Genomic DNA, 18,876 nt, shown 5'->3' with positions numbered 1-18,876 from the left:
ACAGTAGAGGACAAAGCTAAGTCCCCATCACAGATCAGGACAGCCTGAGTAGGTACTCTGACTAGGCCAGAATCCTCCTCAGTTCCCAGGGTTAACCCTACTACACCCTTTTGCTGGGAACCACCACTTACAGCTGAACTAGGGGGTACAGTTGCCTTAGGGGCAATGGTGGCTGGGGGCTTATCCTTTTTGGTGCACTCACTAAACCAATGTGAGGTAGACTTACAATAGTTGCACCATGGTTTCTTTTGGCCTTCTTTCTTCTTATCCTTTTTGGAACCACCCTCCCCCTGAGCCTTTTGGGGGCCTGGTGAAGACTTCTGGTCTTTTTGTTTCTGCTCATTACCCTTCTGGTCTGCCTTTTTCTGATCACCGCCCTGGTTCTGGTTTTTCTGCTTAACTCTAGTCCTGACCCATCTATCTGCCTTCTTTCCCAATTCTTGGGGAGAAGTCAGATCAGAATCAATCAGGTGTTGATGCAATAGCTGGTTTTGACAGTTGTTAAGTATTTGTTCTCTCATGATCAAATTATACAATCCTGTATAGTCCTTAACCTTACTTCCCAATAGCCAGCCTTCCAGAGCCTTAGTGGCACAATCTACAAAGTCAGTCCAGTCCTGAGTCTGTGTCTTCTGGGTATCCCTGAACAACAACCTGTATTGTTCAGTGGTTAGGCCAAACCCATCAATCAGAGCACTCTTCAGGACAGTGTAATTATCTGCATCCTCATCACTAACTGTGAGGAGCTTGTCTCTTCCTTTCTCAGAGAAGGAGAGCCACAAGATAGCTGCCCACTGACTTTGGGGTACCTGCTGTACTTTGCAAGCTCTCTCCAAAGCAGTTATCCATTTGTGGATGTCATCCCCACACTTGTAGGGAGGGACAATCTTGCTCAGGTTTCTATTATCATAGTGCCTGTCTCTATCTCTAGGAATGTTGCTGCCACCAGTGGGTTCTAACCCACTTAACTTTTGTTCTCTAGCCAGAGCAAGCTTCTCTTTGGCAAGGGCAAGTTCTTCCCTCTGAATCCTCAGATTAGCCTCCCTCATTCTGGCTGCATGCTCCTTTCTCTCAGGTGAAGTCATTCCCCTGTGAGAGGAAGCATTAGAGATGTTAGAGACATGGGAGTGGATGGATTCCCCTGAAGGGGATCTGTCCTTCCTGTTTCTCTGTGAATGTCTACTTGTGGGTCTGTATGGGGGGACCCCATGCAAACTCCCATGTAAACTTAAGTTAGCCTGGCTAAGTCTCCTTACTTGGCTCTGGCTGTCTACCTCCCCATCTGAAGCCCCATCTGACTCCTCTGTGGTGGGTAGACCCTCCTCTGTGCCTAGGGCACCTTCCTGTGATGCCCTCTGAGCATCATACTCCTCTAGGAGTTGTCTTAACTGAAGGAGGGTAGGGTTTGCACCCTGTTTTATTCCTCTGGAGGTACACAATTGTCTCATCTCCTGGAATGTTAAGGTATCATACCTAGAGGGGGTCTTTTGCAGACCTGCCCCTCCTGAGAGAGCATCTACTTGATCTCCTCCCAGAGGCATGATCTAGTGAGGGTGTGGTGTGTGCACCTACCTACACTAGTTGTATCTACTAAACCTTTCTAGTAGTTGTAGTCAGGCTGTGTTATTCCCTTCAACCTACAACTACAAAGTCCAGTAGGACTTAAGTATAATAATCTATGTTATATGTACCTAGACAATATCTGTGTGATCTTTCAATTTAGTATCTCAAGATTACAATGGTATTACAACAGCAAGCTCAGATCCCACCGCTGCCACCAATGTGAGAAGTTGGCCTGATGTATGATGTCACTAGTTATAGTGTACACCTTATATCAGTCCAAATACCCTTATGGTGATTGGTTGTAAAGTCAACCTTATAGACCAGCTATCCTAGTGGTAGCATGGACAAGAGCAGTCTTAGGCTAAACTCTGAATGGCATGTGAAGCCAGCTGTGATACCATATATAATCCCTTGAATACCAAATGAAAGGACACCACAACAGATATATATATAAAATAAAGTGTATTTATTCTAAGCAAACCCTCAGCACTCTTTATGAGTTTAGAGGTAAGTACAACACAGTCTTATTAAGGCATACAGTAAGTCACACAGGTAAGTAATACAGTTAGGCCCTAGGGGCCACGCAAACCATATACTAAATAAGTGGTATAAGAACCACTGTCACGGAAATAGAATAGGCCTAGGCCTAGGGAATCGCTGGGGCTACACTACACTAGCGTTAGTTAGGAAGTGGGAGGCCCACGGGATTCGTGTGCAGAGTGGAAACACTCACGCGTAATGCGTAAAAGTCAATAGCAATGTTACAGTTTAGAAATAGATAGATTTAGAACACTTCCGGAGTAGCTAGGAAGTTGAGACTTGAAAACTAGACACTAGGATAGTCACTATCCTGATGAGCACCGGAGTACCCAAGTTACCTAGCCCACAGGCTGCGGGTGCATAGGGGTGAAGATGCGTCGTTTTCGTCGTCGACTCCTATGGATGCCTGAAGAAAGATGCTGACAGGCAGTCAGGGGAGAGGGTCCGGTGGATCCCAAGGCTGGGATCAAGAAGAGAAGAGACCTGCAAGCAGAGGGGACAGAGTCAAGGTCACTAGCCAGTGACCACGTGGAACCAGGAAGGAACCAGGCGATGTCGTGAAGAGTTGCAGGTGAAGGTGAAGCTTGTCGCTGCAGCCAGGAGGACCAGGAAGCGTCGATGACGACCAGGACCAGGAGGCGAGCTGTCCCACGAAGGCTCTTGCTGTCGGCGGCGTCGAAGTTGGACTAGGACTCCCCAAGCCTTGGCAAGCGGAGCCCACGAAGAACAAAGGACTTGCTTCTGGTGCAGACCAGGAAGGTCTGGGGTGCTTCTTCTTTGCAGAGAAGCGGGAGCCAGTCTGGAGGAGCCAAACCAGCGCAGAAGATTTCAGGGAGCGTCGTCACAAAGGCCACTAGCCAGCGGGCAAGCAACCGGACAGACGCGGCAAGCAGGAAAATGCTGAAGGGCCCCACGCAGGACTCGTGGAGTGTGGGGGGCTGGTCTTCGGTGCAGATGGTGCTTGGGGTTGGGGCTTCTCAATCCCCGGTGCACAACTTCGAGGGTACCTCAGAAGCTGCGCTGTAAGTTACTAGCCACTTTTCCCAGGTAGCCGGTCCCACGTCGCTCGTCGCCTCCACGGATCTCAGCTCTGCTGCAGATGTGGATGAGGGTCGGAGAAGTCTGGAAATCAAGGCTCTGGTCGGGCTCTGCAGTCGGTTCCTCGTTGAACGTTTCACAAAGCAATGGGTAGTCTCTTGATGGTGCCTGTTTGCACAGGGTAGCCACTCCTTGGCTACAAGGGAGATTCTTCAGTCTTCTTCTTTCGTCGAATGTCGAAGGTCCAGAGTTTCTGTTCAGTTTTGCAGGTTCAGGATAATCTAATCTCTTGAGGCCCAACTCCCACTCTTATACTAATCTGGGGGGCTGGGATACCTGCTAGGTCACGCCTTATGGGTGGGACCTGGGAGGGGGTGGTTACACCCACTTCCCTTTGTCCAGTTTCGCGCCAGAGCTGGGGCTGGAGTGCCCCAGCGCCGGTTTGAACTGGACTATGCAAGGAACACCTTGTGTGCCCCAGGCATGTCTCATTCCTTTCAGCCCACCCTGCCCCAATACACTAAAGGCTGTCTGGGGAGGTGCTAGCACCTCCCCAAGCAGGAAACCTATTGTCCAGGCCTCCCTGGCTGGGATCACTCCCAGCTGCAGGAGGTCAGACTTGTGTCGTGGCAGCAGCATCCATTTTGTGATGCTGAGGCTTTGGTCAGAGGCTAACAGTTGAAGTATGATTTTAACATGTCTTTCCCTCTAGAAGGGGGAATAATATTCTCATGTCCAGAAATGGCATGGGGGTATTATTCCCGAGTGTTAGACACCTTACACGACATGTTTTGATAAAGCCAAACCATAGTTACCATAACCGTCTAAGATTATAAGGTACTTTAAGAGTATATGGTAGGCTATATCATAGAACAGCTATAAGGACATGGTTCCGAAACCTGCAGACAGGCTCAGCTCATGCTAGAGCACCATCTCACATGTTACCAAGCACTCTGCCTCCAGGATTGTCAAGGCCTGCCATAGGAGTGACTGATAGGTACACATGTGTCTATATGTAAGTTAGGTATAGGAATACTACACCTAAGCAAGGGGTGATTACACGACCTTGCCCCAGCTGAGTGATCAGCCAGTTGTGTCAAAATGGAAGGCCAGGCCAGGGGTGGCACAATACATGCTGCAGCCCCTGGTAGGCCTAGGGTACACCTATGCCCTGGGTACCTAGGGTACACTGTACAGGGGCCAATAAGGTGATCCTATCCAAATGGGTTATGCACCTAAAGTACATAGTAGTAATTTAGAGAGAGAACAGCAGGGCTGTGGGTCTGATTAGCAGGCCCACAGCCACATCTAAGTCGAAAACCAGTAAAGCAAAAGCAAAAAGTGGGGGTGAACATAGAAAGCAGACCCTACTCTCCTACAGACGGGAGCTGCTTCTTCCCTTCGAAGCTTCTCTCCATAATTCTCTTCTGGGGGCCTGGGGTTGTCCTGCCACGGGGGACCCGGTGCGCCAGCACCTCCTGCACCGCCACCGTCATGCTCCACATGATCCTGTCTGCCTTTCCTTCCACCCTTCTACCAGGGGTCATCTTCTGCAGACTGCCTTTCCCTCCTTGCCATCGGTGTTTTCTCCTCCATCACAGGAGGCCCAGTGGTTGGATTCATGGGGGCGTAACATCTTCGATTCCTCCAGTGCTGCCTTGCAGGCGCTCAACACGCTTTGTGTATTGGCCAGAGCCATTTCCAGCTTGTGGGATTCCGCGGAATCCCTTCTGTCTTGTGCTTCTCAGGAGGATGCCTGCGCCGATCTGCGGCACCATGTGTTGGATGGCCGGGAGTTGGCCGCGTTTATTCTTCACTCTGCTCTGGATGTTTCATAGGGTCTTGGTCGCACTATGGCTTCTTCGGTAGCCCTCCGTCGCCATGCTTGGCTGAGGGAGTGTTTTCCCTGAGAATGTTAGGGAGCGTCTGGTTGACCTCCCTTTTCATGGTGCTCTTTTGTTTCACGTCCCTGCGGATTCTGCCATTAAGCGGTTCTTTGTGGGGCTTCCTCCTCCTCTTCATCCTCCTGCCCCATGGATGTCGGTCCTCTGCTAGGTTCTGGGAGGCGGTCTCCTATTGTTTTCTGGGGTCTAGTGTTCGGTAGCCCCGGTTGTGTGTTCTGTGTGGTTGGTATGCCTTCAGGGTTCTTCGGTGGGCCCTTTGGTGCTGTTGGCTGCTGGTTCAGCCCCTTTTTAGGTCTCGCTGAGCCCAGCGCATGAGCGCTGGCTCGGAGAGACATTTTGTATGTGGGCTTTTCAAAGTGCTGCTGGCTGGCCTAACGCTTGCGTTCACGCGATCGTGCACGCGCGAAGCCGGCCGCTAGCAGCACTTTGAAAACTCGTGCGTCATCGCGATCACTTTCGCTTTCAGAGCGATCACGATGACGCACGCGCACACACAACTCCCGCTTTTCTCCCCCTCCCCCACCACATATTGCGTCTCCGGCCGCTCGCGCGCGGCCAACGCTTGTTTTTTTTTGCCAGCACGATGCAAGCCGCGCGTTTTATTATGTTTTTTGGGCTGTAATAATGGTGACCGCACCTTTAAGTGCGAGTGCAACAGTTTTGTAGGTGTTTTTTTGCCAGTGTGAAGCACGTTGTGCTTTATGTTAAGTTTTTTAGGACCATGCTTGCATTTTTTAAATTAAAATCAACACACAACTGCTACCTTGCTTTATATTTGGCAGCTGTGTGCTTTTGCTGCCTGTCAAATTTTTTTACAGAAACAAGCTCCCTTGAAGCTAGCCCTTTCCTGGCAAGCGCTGCACCCGTTCCCCATCTCATGCTCCCTGGATGTGCCAGTCTATTTCATGCGCTTATCGTCAGCCGATCGCTGCGCAGGAGCCGCTGCCCTCGGCGTGAAACGCATCATTTATTTAAAACGCCCCAAAACAACCGACAGCCTCATTTCAGCGCTTGGAATTGAAGCACGCGAGCGTTCGGAGTTTTTAATCTGCCTCCCATGATGTCGTCATGCTTTGAAGTTTGGTCTTTCCCACTGTTACAACCAGGTTCCCATTGTCCCGAATACCTAAGTGCTACTGAGAAGTGCCGGAACTCTCCCATCAAAAGTACTGTACTGCCACTGAGAAGGTACCCGCCCTTTGAAACTCAAGCAGTGCAAGTACTCAGTGCGTGTGAGCACCTGTCCCTTTAAAGTACTGGTTACAACACCACCATAATTGCCAAGCTAAATGAATACGGAAGGCCACTTCTTACAACTTTTTTGCATTATTCGCAGATGTTGAGCCTCATTTATACAGCACATTTTCAAAGCATGATAACGAAAAGCAGGAAAATGCAGCGCCTTATCAGGAAAGATTGGCTACAAAGTAAAACAGAAATATAAGTAGAACTGGGAGCAATATCAAGAAAAAATGTATATGTAGCTACGTTTTTATGACCATTCAAATAAGAAAGAAAGCTGCATTCAATGTTAATTTGTCAACAATAGGATTGCATGAGGATCCTTTCAGGCTGTTGCTATTCCATACTTTTGCACTGAAATGCAGCAATAGAACCATTATACTATGAAACAATAAAATCGATAATTTTTCTGAGATGTGCATTTTAGTTTTGAAGGAGGAATCGGAATGAGACCATCTTCAATATCCATCCAAAAGAATCAACAAGCATTGGCATAGCCAATAGGTCTCGCCTTTGGGGCCTTATAAGTATTTAGTTATGCAGCACAATATCCTTCCTGCAACAACATACTGTTGCATGGTTAAACACTTATAAGGTCCCAAAGGCGAGACCTTATTGGCTATGCCAATGCTTGTTTACCTTGTGGTTTTGGCTGTTGGTAAGCCCGTGTAGGTCCTGAGATTGGGCCTTTTGTGTCTTCTTATTGGCTGCTTGGCAAGCCGTCTGTGGTTCTACCTGCAGGCCTTTGTTTGTCCTCTGCTGCGGAATTGTTTCCTAAGAGGTGTTCCCATGTTTTCTTGGGACGTAGCCTACCCTATGTGGGGTACTTGTAGCTATTACATAGCTCTGACGTGCTGGGGAGGGGTGGTCACCCTTTTTCTGGTTCCTTGCTCTCCTTGGCCTCACGGTATATCGCAGGTGCAGTCTCTTTGACACTTGTTCTGCGCAGCTTATGTTGCGCCCAGGTCTGTCCTTCTCCAGGTTCGCTACGTCGCTAGCCAAGTCTGGCCTGCTGTCTGCGGCATCGTGTTGTGGCGATTGCGCCCTTCTGTCTGGCGTTTCGGCCTGGTCCTCTGTTTGGTGTACCAGAGGGACTGGCTTTCCTTGGCTTTCTGTGTTATGGTTGACGTCCTGGGCTCGTCCTCCGTGTCTTTCTCATCTGCCTGGTCTCACTTCTTTTGTGGGTCAGTGTGTTTCTGGACTGGCCCCTCATTTGGGGTGTGTCCTGGTCTCTGCCTTCGGCTTGCGCCTGGCTTGTTCTGGTGCACTGCCCCATGGTGTTGCCTGCTGCTGGCTGCGCATGCCTGATTGTTCTGGTCTACCGTCGTGCCCTTTGCTGTGTTCTCTTGTGCCCCTGCCTCTGGTTCCGCTGGGGTTTAATGCACCTGTGCCTTTCTTCTTACGCCTGCGCTATTAGCGGTGGGGCCGGTCCTGCCTTGTCCATTGCTTGCGGCAGAGGTGTGCTCTGCTGTTTCCTATCACTGTGTATGCTTCTTACGGCGGGCCCTGCCTCCGGTTCTACCTCTTCTCCCTGGGGTTCGAGGTGGTTCTTTTGTTCCTTGAGGCCCTTCGGGCATTGTCTGCCCCTTCGGGGTGTTGGGCGGTTCTCCCTTAGTTGGGCTTGGAATCTCCTGGCCTTCCCTTCTTGTTCCTGTGACATGTCCCCTGCCAGGGCCCTGTGTCACTCCTGCTGGGTGGGGCTCTCCTCACTTCTGTGTATGGCTAGGGTATCTATTCTACGTTAAGGAATCTGCGGCTAGTAGTCTCTATCAGATGTACAAGTTACTTACCTTCGGTAGATTCCTTCACGACCCGCCCTTCCTCCCTGTTCTGCGAGGACCCTCCGCTTGGTTTTCTGCAATCGCCTCCCTATGGGTGGCTTGTCTTCTGTGGGTGTCCTCTTCACTTTCTTCCGGTCAGGCTGTCCGGTTCTGCTTGATTGTTCCACCCCCCCTTTTTCTTTTGATACAGGGATGGTTGGTTTCTGGGTGCCTTTGCTTCCCTCCTGCTGGTTTCTCTCCAGTGTAGGGGCCTCCTTTTGTTCTTTTTCCCTCTGTTTGTTTGGGGTTTCTGATCCCCTTCTGCGTTGGGGATTCTTTTGCCTGTCCTTTTGCCTCCTGCTCCTTTCAGGGGATATGGCCCTCCTTGACAGTGTAGTCTGGGGGTGGATTGCTGTTGCTCCTCTGTTCCGGGCTTGTGGCCCTTCACTGTGTGGTTTATGGTTGCAGTCTCTCTCTCCCTCTCTTTCTGCTCCAGCGCTTTTACATGCTTGTGCCTCCTGGATGGTTTTTCGCTGCTATTGCCTTCTGTAACTTTGGAGCCCACTTGTGCTGTCGCTTTGGCTTGCACAGTTGTTCCTCAAGTGGTGCTCTGCTCCTTCCCTGCTGAGTTCGCCACTAAAGCCTTCTGGTACCTTGGTGCCAACTTGTGCGGTTCATCACCCTTGGTTTTTCTCTGTTTTGTTTCCCTGCTTTTTTCACACACTGTTCCCATGCTCTCCTTAGTTTTGTTGTGATGGCTCCGCGTTATGGCGCGGAAAAGTTCTCCGAAGCAAACTGACGTCAGCGCGCCGGGGTGAGGCTTATGTGACCTTGCTGTCATCACGCCTGCGGATGACGTCGGGGCGAAGTCGTGTGGTGTTCCCCTCCGGTGCGCAGAGATGCTGGGGCAAGAACATTTTCCAGGTCCAGTCTCATGCCTGGGGATTATTCTACGTTAAGGAATTTGCGGCTAGAATCGTCTATACCAGATACGTCTTTACCGAAGGTAATTAACTTGTACTTCTATTTTATGACTAACCCTATTAAAAATAGTCTGCGCGCAAGGCTCCTCCCATACCAGGATTCGATGATTACGACGTGCAAACGGTTTAACTGCTCCTTCAGTCAAACGGTTAATTTTACCATCCGCGAAGCGGGGATTTCTGAAAAATCGCTACTGCTGTAAAGGGGTTTTCTTGCTTTCAGCATGCAGTTGTGAATTTTGTTTTTCACGGTCTGTTTTTATGCAGATTTCTTATCTGGTCTCGTGGCTTGGTGGGCTAATGTATCCAATGTAGGGGCCTGTTTGACACCATGGTCACAGGTTAAAATCCCAGCGGGTCCCCTCTGGCTTTAATCCTTTTGAGGTTGATAAAATGACTACTATTGAGTTGGGCAACAAACATCTGTTATTCAGCGCCAAGATGACCACGGGTTAACGTGTGCTTTACAAATGCATGTTATGTTGTGCTATGTGTGAAGCTATGGAATGAGTTGACAGGCCCCAGAGGGAATTATGGCCTACCTTACGATCACATGTTTAAAAGGTGAATCTGTATGTGCTGGGCATGCTGCAGCTTTGTCATTAATGCGTGCATTTGCCCAGTATTATCTTTATTTCCGTGCCAGTATTGGAGCGGGTTGGCAGAGGAGTTTTTTGTGGGTTTTTTTTTTTTTTGACTGAAGGTTGTGCTCTTGTAACTCTGAGGTTCTCTGATCATTGCTGATATTAACATCTTCAAAGAGTAGTAATCTGCTGAAAGGAATATGTATTGGTTGAACAAGATGCATAGTTTTGGAAGCACTTTTAGAAAAAGCATTTCTTAAGGTAAGTACTTGTTTTCAAATCTGTCCAGATGGAGGGCAGCCACAATTTAGTAAAAATCTACTTCCTTGGCTAATGCAAGCTCAAATACCTATAAACCTCCCGTAGATCTATATTTTCATTTCTGTATTCATTTGATTTTCACCTAATTTTAAGTTAAATTGCCCCAGCCCTTGGGGGCGTGGCTTGCCAGGCTGCGGAATGGCTGCTACTTGAGCGACCTCCGCCGGCCGAGACAGAATCCTTCACATATCCGCTCATAATACAGGGACGGATTTCTGCTCCTGTTGCTATTCTGACGTCGGAACACCTGTGGCCACAAGCCGTGTTCTTTTTGGCCAAATCTGATGATCCCGGGAAGACTTTCAGGCTCAGTGACGCTGTGGACGGGACACGCGCGGCACGCTGTGGAGCCGGGCCGCGGCTGCCCGAGGACGTGGTCTGAGATCGGGCCTGAGGGCAGAGGCTGTACGGAGGGGCGGCCTCTCTGGCCCGAGAGCGTGTCGGAGACTCGGAGGAAACTACTGAAGGCTGCCGCCAGTTTCTGAAGGCACGGGCGCTGCCCGGAGTCGTGGAGGGGAGTCTGGTGAAGAACCCTGCCACCGCCGCCATTTTGTATGCTGATGTGGACAGACTGGTGGCAGCATAGAAGCGGGGCTCCAAAACGGTGAGGAGTATCAATGCAAGTGGATTCCCGCGCGAAGAGTCACTGCCCCTGGGTTGCTGCCTGACCAGTGTTCGATTCGGGGACTGACCGGCCGTGAGAGTACATCCTGAGAGGCTGGCTGAATATTCCGTTAAAGTGGGCGAATTGGCAGCTTTTCACCGACGAACATAGGAGGAACCCGCAGCTCGCTGAAGGGCGCAATAAAGGAACGGAGGCCCAACCATTGGCAGACACCTGCGCAATTTTGGTGTAGAGGGTGGCCCACCGCATTTACTTGTCTGGACGCTCTTGCCAGGTCCTGCGGGCGCTTGTGGAGGGGAGTGTCGTGGATGCTTCAGGCACACTGGGTTTGCGTGGACCATTTTCATGCCAAACCAGAAAGGTGGTGCAGCCCAAGCATATACTGCGGCAACTGTGGTTTAAGAGGGGGAGACAGCTATACGCTGCGGCCTGTGGGCGCCTGAACAGCCGAGCACCATGGGCAAACAGGACGCCAAGCAGCCCAAGTTCAACTTTGAGTAGCGCAGGTCGACCAGGCAACTGGAATCAGACGCGGAATCGGCCTCTGGGGGGGCAACGGTGGGACGGCAAGAAGAACGCGGTGAAGACATGCGATCCCTCATGCTGGAAATGCGCTCTAGCCTGCGAAACATAAACCCGAAGCTGGATACTCTGACGTCCCAGATAGAATCCGTGAGGACCCAGGTGGGAGTGCACGAACACAGATTGGATGTTCTTGAAAATAAGCAGTCCGATTTCCACGACTTTCAGGTACAGACCAAGGACCAGCTGTCGCAAATGGACAGACTACTAGGTGTGATCCGGGCGAAGAATGAGGATTTGGAGGCTAGATCGCGGCGAAATGACATGCGCATCACGGGGGTTACGGAGACGACAGCGATCACGAAGATGGAAGTGTACGTAACTGATCTTTTGCGAGACTTGTTTGCTACGCACTTATCACCTCAGTTTGCTGTGGAACGAGCGCATCGCACTCTGGTGCCTCTGCCACCAGTAGGGGCGCCGCCGCGTCCTATATTGGTAAGGATCTTAAATTACCAGGATCGTGATTTGGTACTGCGCCAAGCTCGCACGATGGGGTCCATACAATATCAAGGTAATCAAGTCGCCTTCTACCCATATTTCACCCCGGCGGTCCAGGCGGACAGACGGGGATTTCTGCCAGCGAAACGGATCCTTATGCAATCACAGATCCCCTACTCCCTGCTCTACCCAGCCAAACTGAAAGTGTCATATGATGGATCCGCTAATTTTTTCACCCACGCCAAATCCGCCCTGAAGTTTGCCAAACGTGGGAGGCAAGTCGAAAAAATCCAGCCCTCGACCTGGTGTTGCTACTGAAAACCAGTTAAGTGATAATGACTGATATGTGTGCTGTGGTTCTCCCTTGGTTCTCCTTTCTTGACTGTGCCTGCGCTCAGGGGGTATTATTGTTGGTCTGATTGGTTGTGAGCGACACAAAGACTCTGGACTACCGTGAACACTGTAGCTTTTATAACTCTATTTTGTATTGTCAGATTGAAATTAGTCTAATGCACAGTATTTGGGTTTTATTACATGTGATTCTGTTACGGTATCGTGCATATACTCTGGTCGCGCTACTGGCTGTAGGAGGGATGTACCGGATTGTAACCGCAAGTGGAGGTGGGGCGAGGTAATTTTACTGGAGCCAATGGGATGTTCCTGCTGAGGCACATTTCAAACTCCATCCCTTGCAGTTTCTTGGCCACCCCACGCAAGTAGGGGATACCGCTCTGCACTCACTCGTCCCCATGGGAAGTTTCCCTGGTGTATTCTATTGGTTGTGTTTCAAGGGGGGGTTTTGCTTCATCCTAGTTGGGGGGGTTGATGTGGGTGGAAGGGTGGGGTTGGGGTCAGTTTTATATTGGGTTGGTGGTGTGTGGCCATGCCATGGTTGGTACGACATACGATACAGAGAAACATTCACTTTTACGGGGGGATGCCATGAGGAAACATATATGACTGATCTAACATGCACGAGACTACAATAAATTGTTTGACCTGGAACATACGCGGCCTCAACGACGGTAGGAAGTCCCGCATGGTAAATGCTTATCTTGCAAGACACAATATTGATATATGCATGTTACAAGAGACTCCTCTCAGTACCCCAACATCTGCGAAGCTCGGACACAAAAAATGGGGGTCATCATACGCCTACGTATACTCCAACTATGCCAGAGGGGTGGCTGTTCTAATAAAACGTGGTTTAGACTGGAGGGAGCGGGGGTATACACAGACACCGACGGACGATACATTATACTCTTGGGATACCTGGGGGGTAAGTTGCTGACACTGGTTGCACTGTATGGCACAAATGTCGATTCGCCAGATTTCTTTCAGGAAGTCTGGGCCAGGGCTACTGGGTGCGCCACGATCCTCTGGGGTGGGGACTTTAATGCCATTCTGCATGATGATCTAGATAGATAGGGCACAGCGAGGACGTACCACCCTGCGGCCGGTAAGGTCCTAAATGCCCTGCTGGAGGATGGAGATATGGTGGACATTTGGTGACTCCGAAATCCTTTGACTAGGGAGGGCACATGCTTCTCGGAGCACCGCCGCGCTTGGTCTCGCCTAGATTATTGGCTGTTGACGAGGGATGTGTCCAGTTAGGTGATCGGGGTGAAACATTTGTCGAACCGTATCAGACCACTCCCCATTTTTGCTGACCTTATCCCTACCCAACACTACACGCAAGGAATTCACCTGGAGGCTTCCCCCAAGTGCGCTTCTGGACGAGTCATTTAAGGAAGAAATACGCACGGATATATCAGAATACTTTGCATTGAACACTGGGTCTGTGGATACGGAGGCTTCGCTTTGGGAAGCTTTTAAAGTAGTTATCAGGGGGAAGTGCATCTCTAGGCAGGCTGGCGTCTTAACGGCCATCAGAACTACATTGGGCAACATTGAGTCCCAGATAAAAGAGTTGGAGACCCGTATACAAAACGGGGGAGGACCTGCCCTGCTTGCAGATCTGAAAAGCAAAATGTTTGAATACGAAGAGGAAGCACACAGACATAAAATTCGTAGGAAAATACGCTGAAGCGCGCAGATATGGCGAGGGGGAGAGACCAGGGCGCTCACTTGCAGGTTTGCTTAGAGTCCAGCGCCCCACAGCCTTTGTTCCCAAAATTATCAACAATGGGGTCAGCACGATAAGGGGTTCTCCTGCCATCTTAGAGGAATTCTTCTCGGTTTATGCGCAGTTATATAAAGCCACGCTAGCAGAGTGCCAGGAGGGCATGCAGGAATTCCTAGATTCTGTGGCATTGGCATGGTTTAATGGCAGCCACAGGGAATACATGCATTTGCCATAGACAATAGAAGACGTGACTAGTGTCATTAGGAGCTTGACACTGGATAAGGCCCCGGGGTCGGACGGGCTGACTGCAGCATTTTACAAAGCGTATGTGGAGGAGCTTGCTCCTCGACTCTTGGCAGTTTATGAGGAAGCACACGAAACAGGGGTATTACCTCCATCCATGCGTAAAGCCATTATAATTGCATTACTGAAGCTGGGCAAACCTGATAATGAGCTAGACTCATACAGGCCATTATCACTTATAAATGTAGATGTAAAGATTCTGGCCAAATTGATAGCTAACAGGCTGCAGCCTATGCTCCCCATGATTGCTTTGCCGGATCAATCGGCAGATCCACCTCCCACAACCTCCGAACGTTTTTTTCAGTGATACATTCCCTCCATCCGGACGTGCAGGTGGCGATAGCGTTTTTGGATGCCACAAAGTCATTCGACACGCTCGAATGGCCTTACTTATTTAGAATCCTGGAAAGTATGGGATTTGGCCCGCTGTTCCTCCGGTGGATAAAGCTGTTGTATACTAAACCATCCGCCCGGGTGCGAGTCAACAATCTTATTTCGGACCCTCTTCCGATTACACGTGGCACACGACAGGGGTGCCCGCTGTCCCCATTATTTTTCGCAATAGCGATGGAACCCCTGGCTGCGCGGATTAGACAACATCATACTGATAAGGGGATCGGCTTTAGTGCTCGAAGTCTGCTAATATCGCTCTACGCAGATGACGTCACGCTGTACATCTCGAACCCGGAACGCAACTTGGATGTGGTGTTGAAGGAATTTATCAAAGTTGGCGGCCTGTCTGGAATATCAATTAACTGGAATAAATCGGTGATCTTTCCCCTCACAGACAACACCAAGGCGGACACCTCGGAATTCCCGCTACAGTGGGAAAACGACACAGTGAAGTATTTAGGTATATGGATTAGCCGAGATATGCAAGAACTCTGGAACCTACATTTTGGCAGGGCTGTTAAGTGGTTGGAAGACAAGGTAGCTTTGTGGGGCAGGCTCCCGCTGACTGGCAGAGTTACACTGACCAAAATGGTTATCCTGCCTAAATCTTTATATCTATTCGTGAACTTGCCACTCATACTCACTCAGTCCTTTTTCAATACGTTACGGTCGTTGTTGATCTCGCTGGTGTGGGCGGGAGCTCAGGCTAGGGTGTCGTGGGACCTGTTGACATTACCGACTAAGCAGGGAGGGCTTGGTGCCCCAGATATGGAGTTATATGCATTTTGTGCGCAGGCGCAATTCTTACAATATTGGGTCCATCAGACACCATTTCAGGCGCATGTCGCTGTTGAGGAGGCTGCGGTTGCACCGGTGCTGTTGCGTGTGGCAGTATATCAGAGCTACAAACGCCCCACGGATGGGTTGGATACTACTGAAACGATCAGATGGGCGTGGGAGGGACTGCGGAGAAGAGCAAAAATACCAATACTGTACGCTCCCTCGATCCCAATCTCACATAACCCACTCCTGCCTAACGTGCAGGACGAGATAAATAGTAAAATTGCACAGGTGATGAAGCGCCATACCTTTGCAGACCTATAGCCTGGAGGGGTATTCAGGGACTATCCGAAAGCAGTGGATGGTGAGAGGGTTCCCTTCGGGGAGGTATTTTTGCACCACAAACTTCGAGCGGCTTGCTGTGAGCTGCACGCAAATTTCCCATCCCAGCCACCTACGTTAAATGCCCTGGAAAATCTGTTGACTACACCGTCGCCACGCAAATTGATTACCAGACTTTACACACACATGCAGACAGATGCCCCCGCGGTTACCTCCGGTGCTCGCTCTAAATAGGACGTCGAGCTACCCACGCCCCTGACAGACGTCGAATGGGCCTACTGTTGCGCCCAAATGACCGAACTCTCACCTAACTACAAACTTCGACTAATTCACTTTACATTTTTACACCGTTACTATAGGACGCCCATTGGCTTACGTAGGGTGGGATTAAGGGACGACGATTGCTGCTGGCGGGGCTGCTTCCGCCTCGTTCCTCCACATGGCTTGGGAATGTCCGGACATTGCTGTATACTGGACAAAATGTTTCGAAACCATCAATCAGATCCTGGGCATCCAGGTGCCTCCATCCCCGGTGTTGTGCCTACTGGGAAATGTTAAACATACGCACATTAAAAAGCGCAAGTTGCATGCACTGCTTTTGTTATTTGCTAGACAGATAGCTATTGTCTGGGGGAAGCGAAAGAAACCTACAATTAAAGAATGGTTGAGGGAAGTCACATATGGCCAAACTCAGTTGGCAGCATACTGGGAGCTTATGCCACCTGCCTCCAGGCCCAGGGAGATTTGGGAGCCGTTTCTTGACTGGGCCCGGGCGCAATCTAATGATTCCGTCACAGCCGTGGGTGCTGAAGCTGCTGTAGTGCCTGGGGGACCTCTCAAATGAGTTATGTAACTGAAAGGCTTAACTGTGGTTCAAGGTAGATAATGATCGCATGTAATGGCGCGCTCCGGGAGGGGTGCCCTCCCTGGTTGCTGGCTTAGTTGTGTAGCGCCGACTTAAAAATCAATGCAAAGTTAGATGTGGTCTCTCTGCAGTCATCGGGCATCACGGATATCACTATGTAGTTGATTTGGACAAAGTGAATATGTTTTGCATCTCCGCTATGTACATGGCTGTTACACACCACTGTAATGTTATGTCTCTTGCACTGTATTGTATCACTTTTTGGATAATCAAAATAAAATTTAAAAAAAAGATTTAAAAAATTGCCCCAGCCCTTTTAGGAATGAGCTTCATTTTTAGTGTTCCTGAATATCATTGATGGAAAGATGACTTTATTTAGGTTATCTGTTGTTCATTGAATGCCTTCATTGAATTTATGGACACACACCCAACTTGTCTTTTGTGTTTTTTTCACCTTTGAACTGTTTTTCATAACAAAACTCAAGAGCCTTCCTAATTTTTGTTGTTAGAATGAATTGAGGTGCACTTGGGTAGGTCTCGGTTAGCTAATTTAAAATAATTTAAAGAATGGTAGGTTGTTGGTTTTATGTTTTACCTCCGAATAGCACTGAGAACCTGCGCATGTGTGGAGATATTCAGTCCACAAATTCTGTGAAATTGTCATTTTGGGCTATGTGGTACTGCAAATTGCTCCATTCTGGATAGTGGATAAATAGTAATGCTCAAGGAGAACTTGTATATAATTTAATTTAGTACACACAAATGACGTTGAATATTTAGCTTCCAAGAGTTAGTAAGATTAGCAGCTGGCAGTCATTCTTCTATTTTGGTTTCCTGTTTGGCAGTTTGTATAAAATTGTATTACCTCCGTCCTACATGGTTCCTTTAGATTGTGTGTGAATCCTTCAAGCCATAGCACTAATTCTTAAATGTTTTCTTCTTCCACAGCCAATCATGTTTAGGGGAGAGGTGCGTCTAAATGTGGAAGAGAAAAAAACACGAGCTGCCAGGGAGGGTGACCGACGAGACAATAGGCCCCGTGGGATTGGGCCTCGTGGTGGTCTAGGTGGCGGCATTCGGGGACCTCCCCGTGGTGGTATGCCCACAAAACCTGGTTTTGGGACTGGAAGAGGCATTGTTGGCCCACGTCAATGACCTGGCTGCAAGAAGATGACTCACAGTGGCACCGAACTCCCCATTCCATTGCAGCCTTTTGAGTTTCAGCGTTGTGCTCCTTGGAATGGTTGCCCATCCTGGTGGACTGCTACCTTTGATACTGTTCAGCTGCCCTACGTCTCATTGGTTTTTTTTTCTTCTAGTTTTGTCCCAGATTTCAGCTTGTGTGGAACAATGTTTTAGGAGAAGTGGATCATTTAAACCAAGAGACCTCCCATTTTCACTGAAAATATGTACAGGATTCATTTCCCCCTCTTGCTCTCCACCTTCATTTTGAAGTGGTTCTGCCTTTTTCTTAAAGGATATTCTTTAAAAGCAAAACTGAAATTGGGTGTATTTCAGTGAACAGAGTTAAGCTTCCTCTTCACTTGCACATGACAGGCCTTTAGAAAGACCAAGCACTTGATTTGCATCCAGAGACTCTAATGTACCATCCCTCTTCCCACCTTGCCACATCTCAAAGCTGTGAGAGCCGCCGACAGCTATTTAAGTCACTTTTACTCTGTGGCGCTGCCTAAAGGAAACTTAGGGAAAACAAGTATTCATCAGAATTTTTTTTTAATGTATCTTAACACGATCACTGAGAGAAATAAACTACTGTTTTTACCACTCATATGTTTTGAGGGAAATTGTGGGAAAGGTTTTTTAAATATCTGGCTGCTTGGCTCTTAAGTGTCTCCTGAAATAGATTTCTTGTTACATTGCAACAGGGAGTTTGTCTTGTGTCTGTGTTTAATTTGACGGGGAACCGAAGAAACCGCTTTTTTTTGTGCCGTCTATTTAACTCATTCCGGTCTTGGAGAATTGTTAAAATAATAAAAGAACAAAGAAAGATGATTTGCTCAGTGAAACACCTGACAAACGCTGAAGCACTCACAGCGCTATTTGCAGCTTGCCTACTTACTTGGTCGAAGGTAATGTCAGCATATTATTGTTTGCATTATGCACATATCAAACAAGTGATAGGATTTAGTATTTGAAACTAATCATCTGATAGTTGTGCTTGAAGAAATGTTGTGTGAACTGAGAATTGTCTGCAATTCAGCAAATGTTGTTCCCTCTTCAGAAAACATCAGCATGGATTTATCTCCAGATTTTGTAGGTTGACGCTACTGGATATTTCTTTTAAAAATTTGCTGCAAAGCCCTGTACAGGTTCGGTTGAGAGGAGGTTGTTCATTCAAGAAATGGGTACTGTTTTGGGGGTAGGAGGCTGATATTTGGATTCTCAGTGGAAAACATTGCTAGAAGCCCTGTATCATTTAGGTTAGCAACAGATGTTAAGCAAGCAGAATGTTGAGTTGGAGATTCAAAGCATTTGAATTTTAATTTGTTTTATTTTATAAATG

General features: G+C 48.8%; 1 protein-coding gene across 5 annotated transcripts in view; it reads left to right on the top strand.

Moving 5' to 3' along the window:
• The window catches only part of G3BP1 (G3BP stress granule assembly factor 1), a 524,543-nt gene extending 506,402 nt beyond the window's left edge, over positions 1–18,141 (top strand). For all 5 annotated transcript variants that reach the window (XM_085617666.1, XM_085617664.1, XM_085617662.1 and 2 more), the window contains one exon: positions 17,301–18,141. In XM_085617666.1, coding sequence (XP_085473792.1) covers positions 17,301–17,507 — 207 coding nt within the window. In that variant the 3' untranslated portion in view covers positions 17,508–18,141. The remainder of the gene's footprint in view (positions 1–17,300) is intronic.
• The last annotated feature ends 735 nt before the right edge of the window (positions 18,142–18,876 follow it).

Source organism: Triturus cristatus, chromosome 7 (assembly GCF_964204655.1).
Source record: "Triturus cristatus chromosome 7, aTriCri1.1, whole genome shotgun sequence".
Classification (NCBI taxonomy): Eukaryota; Metazoa; Chordata; class Amphibia; order Caudata; family Salamandridae; genus Triturus; species Triturus cristatus.
The sequence above is the reverse complement of the archived record's forward strand: the minus strand, read 5'-3'. Positions and strand labels throughout refer to the sequence as shown.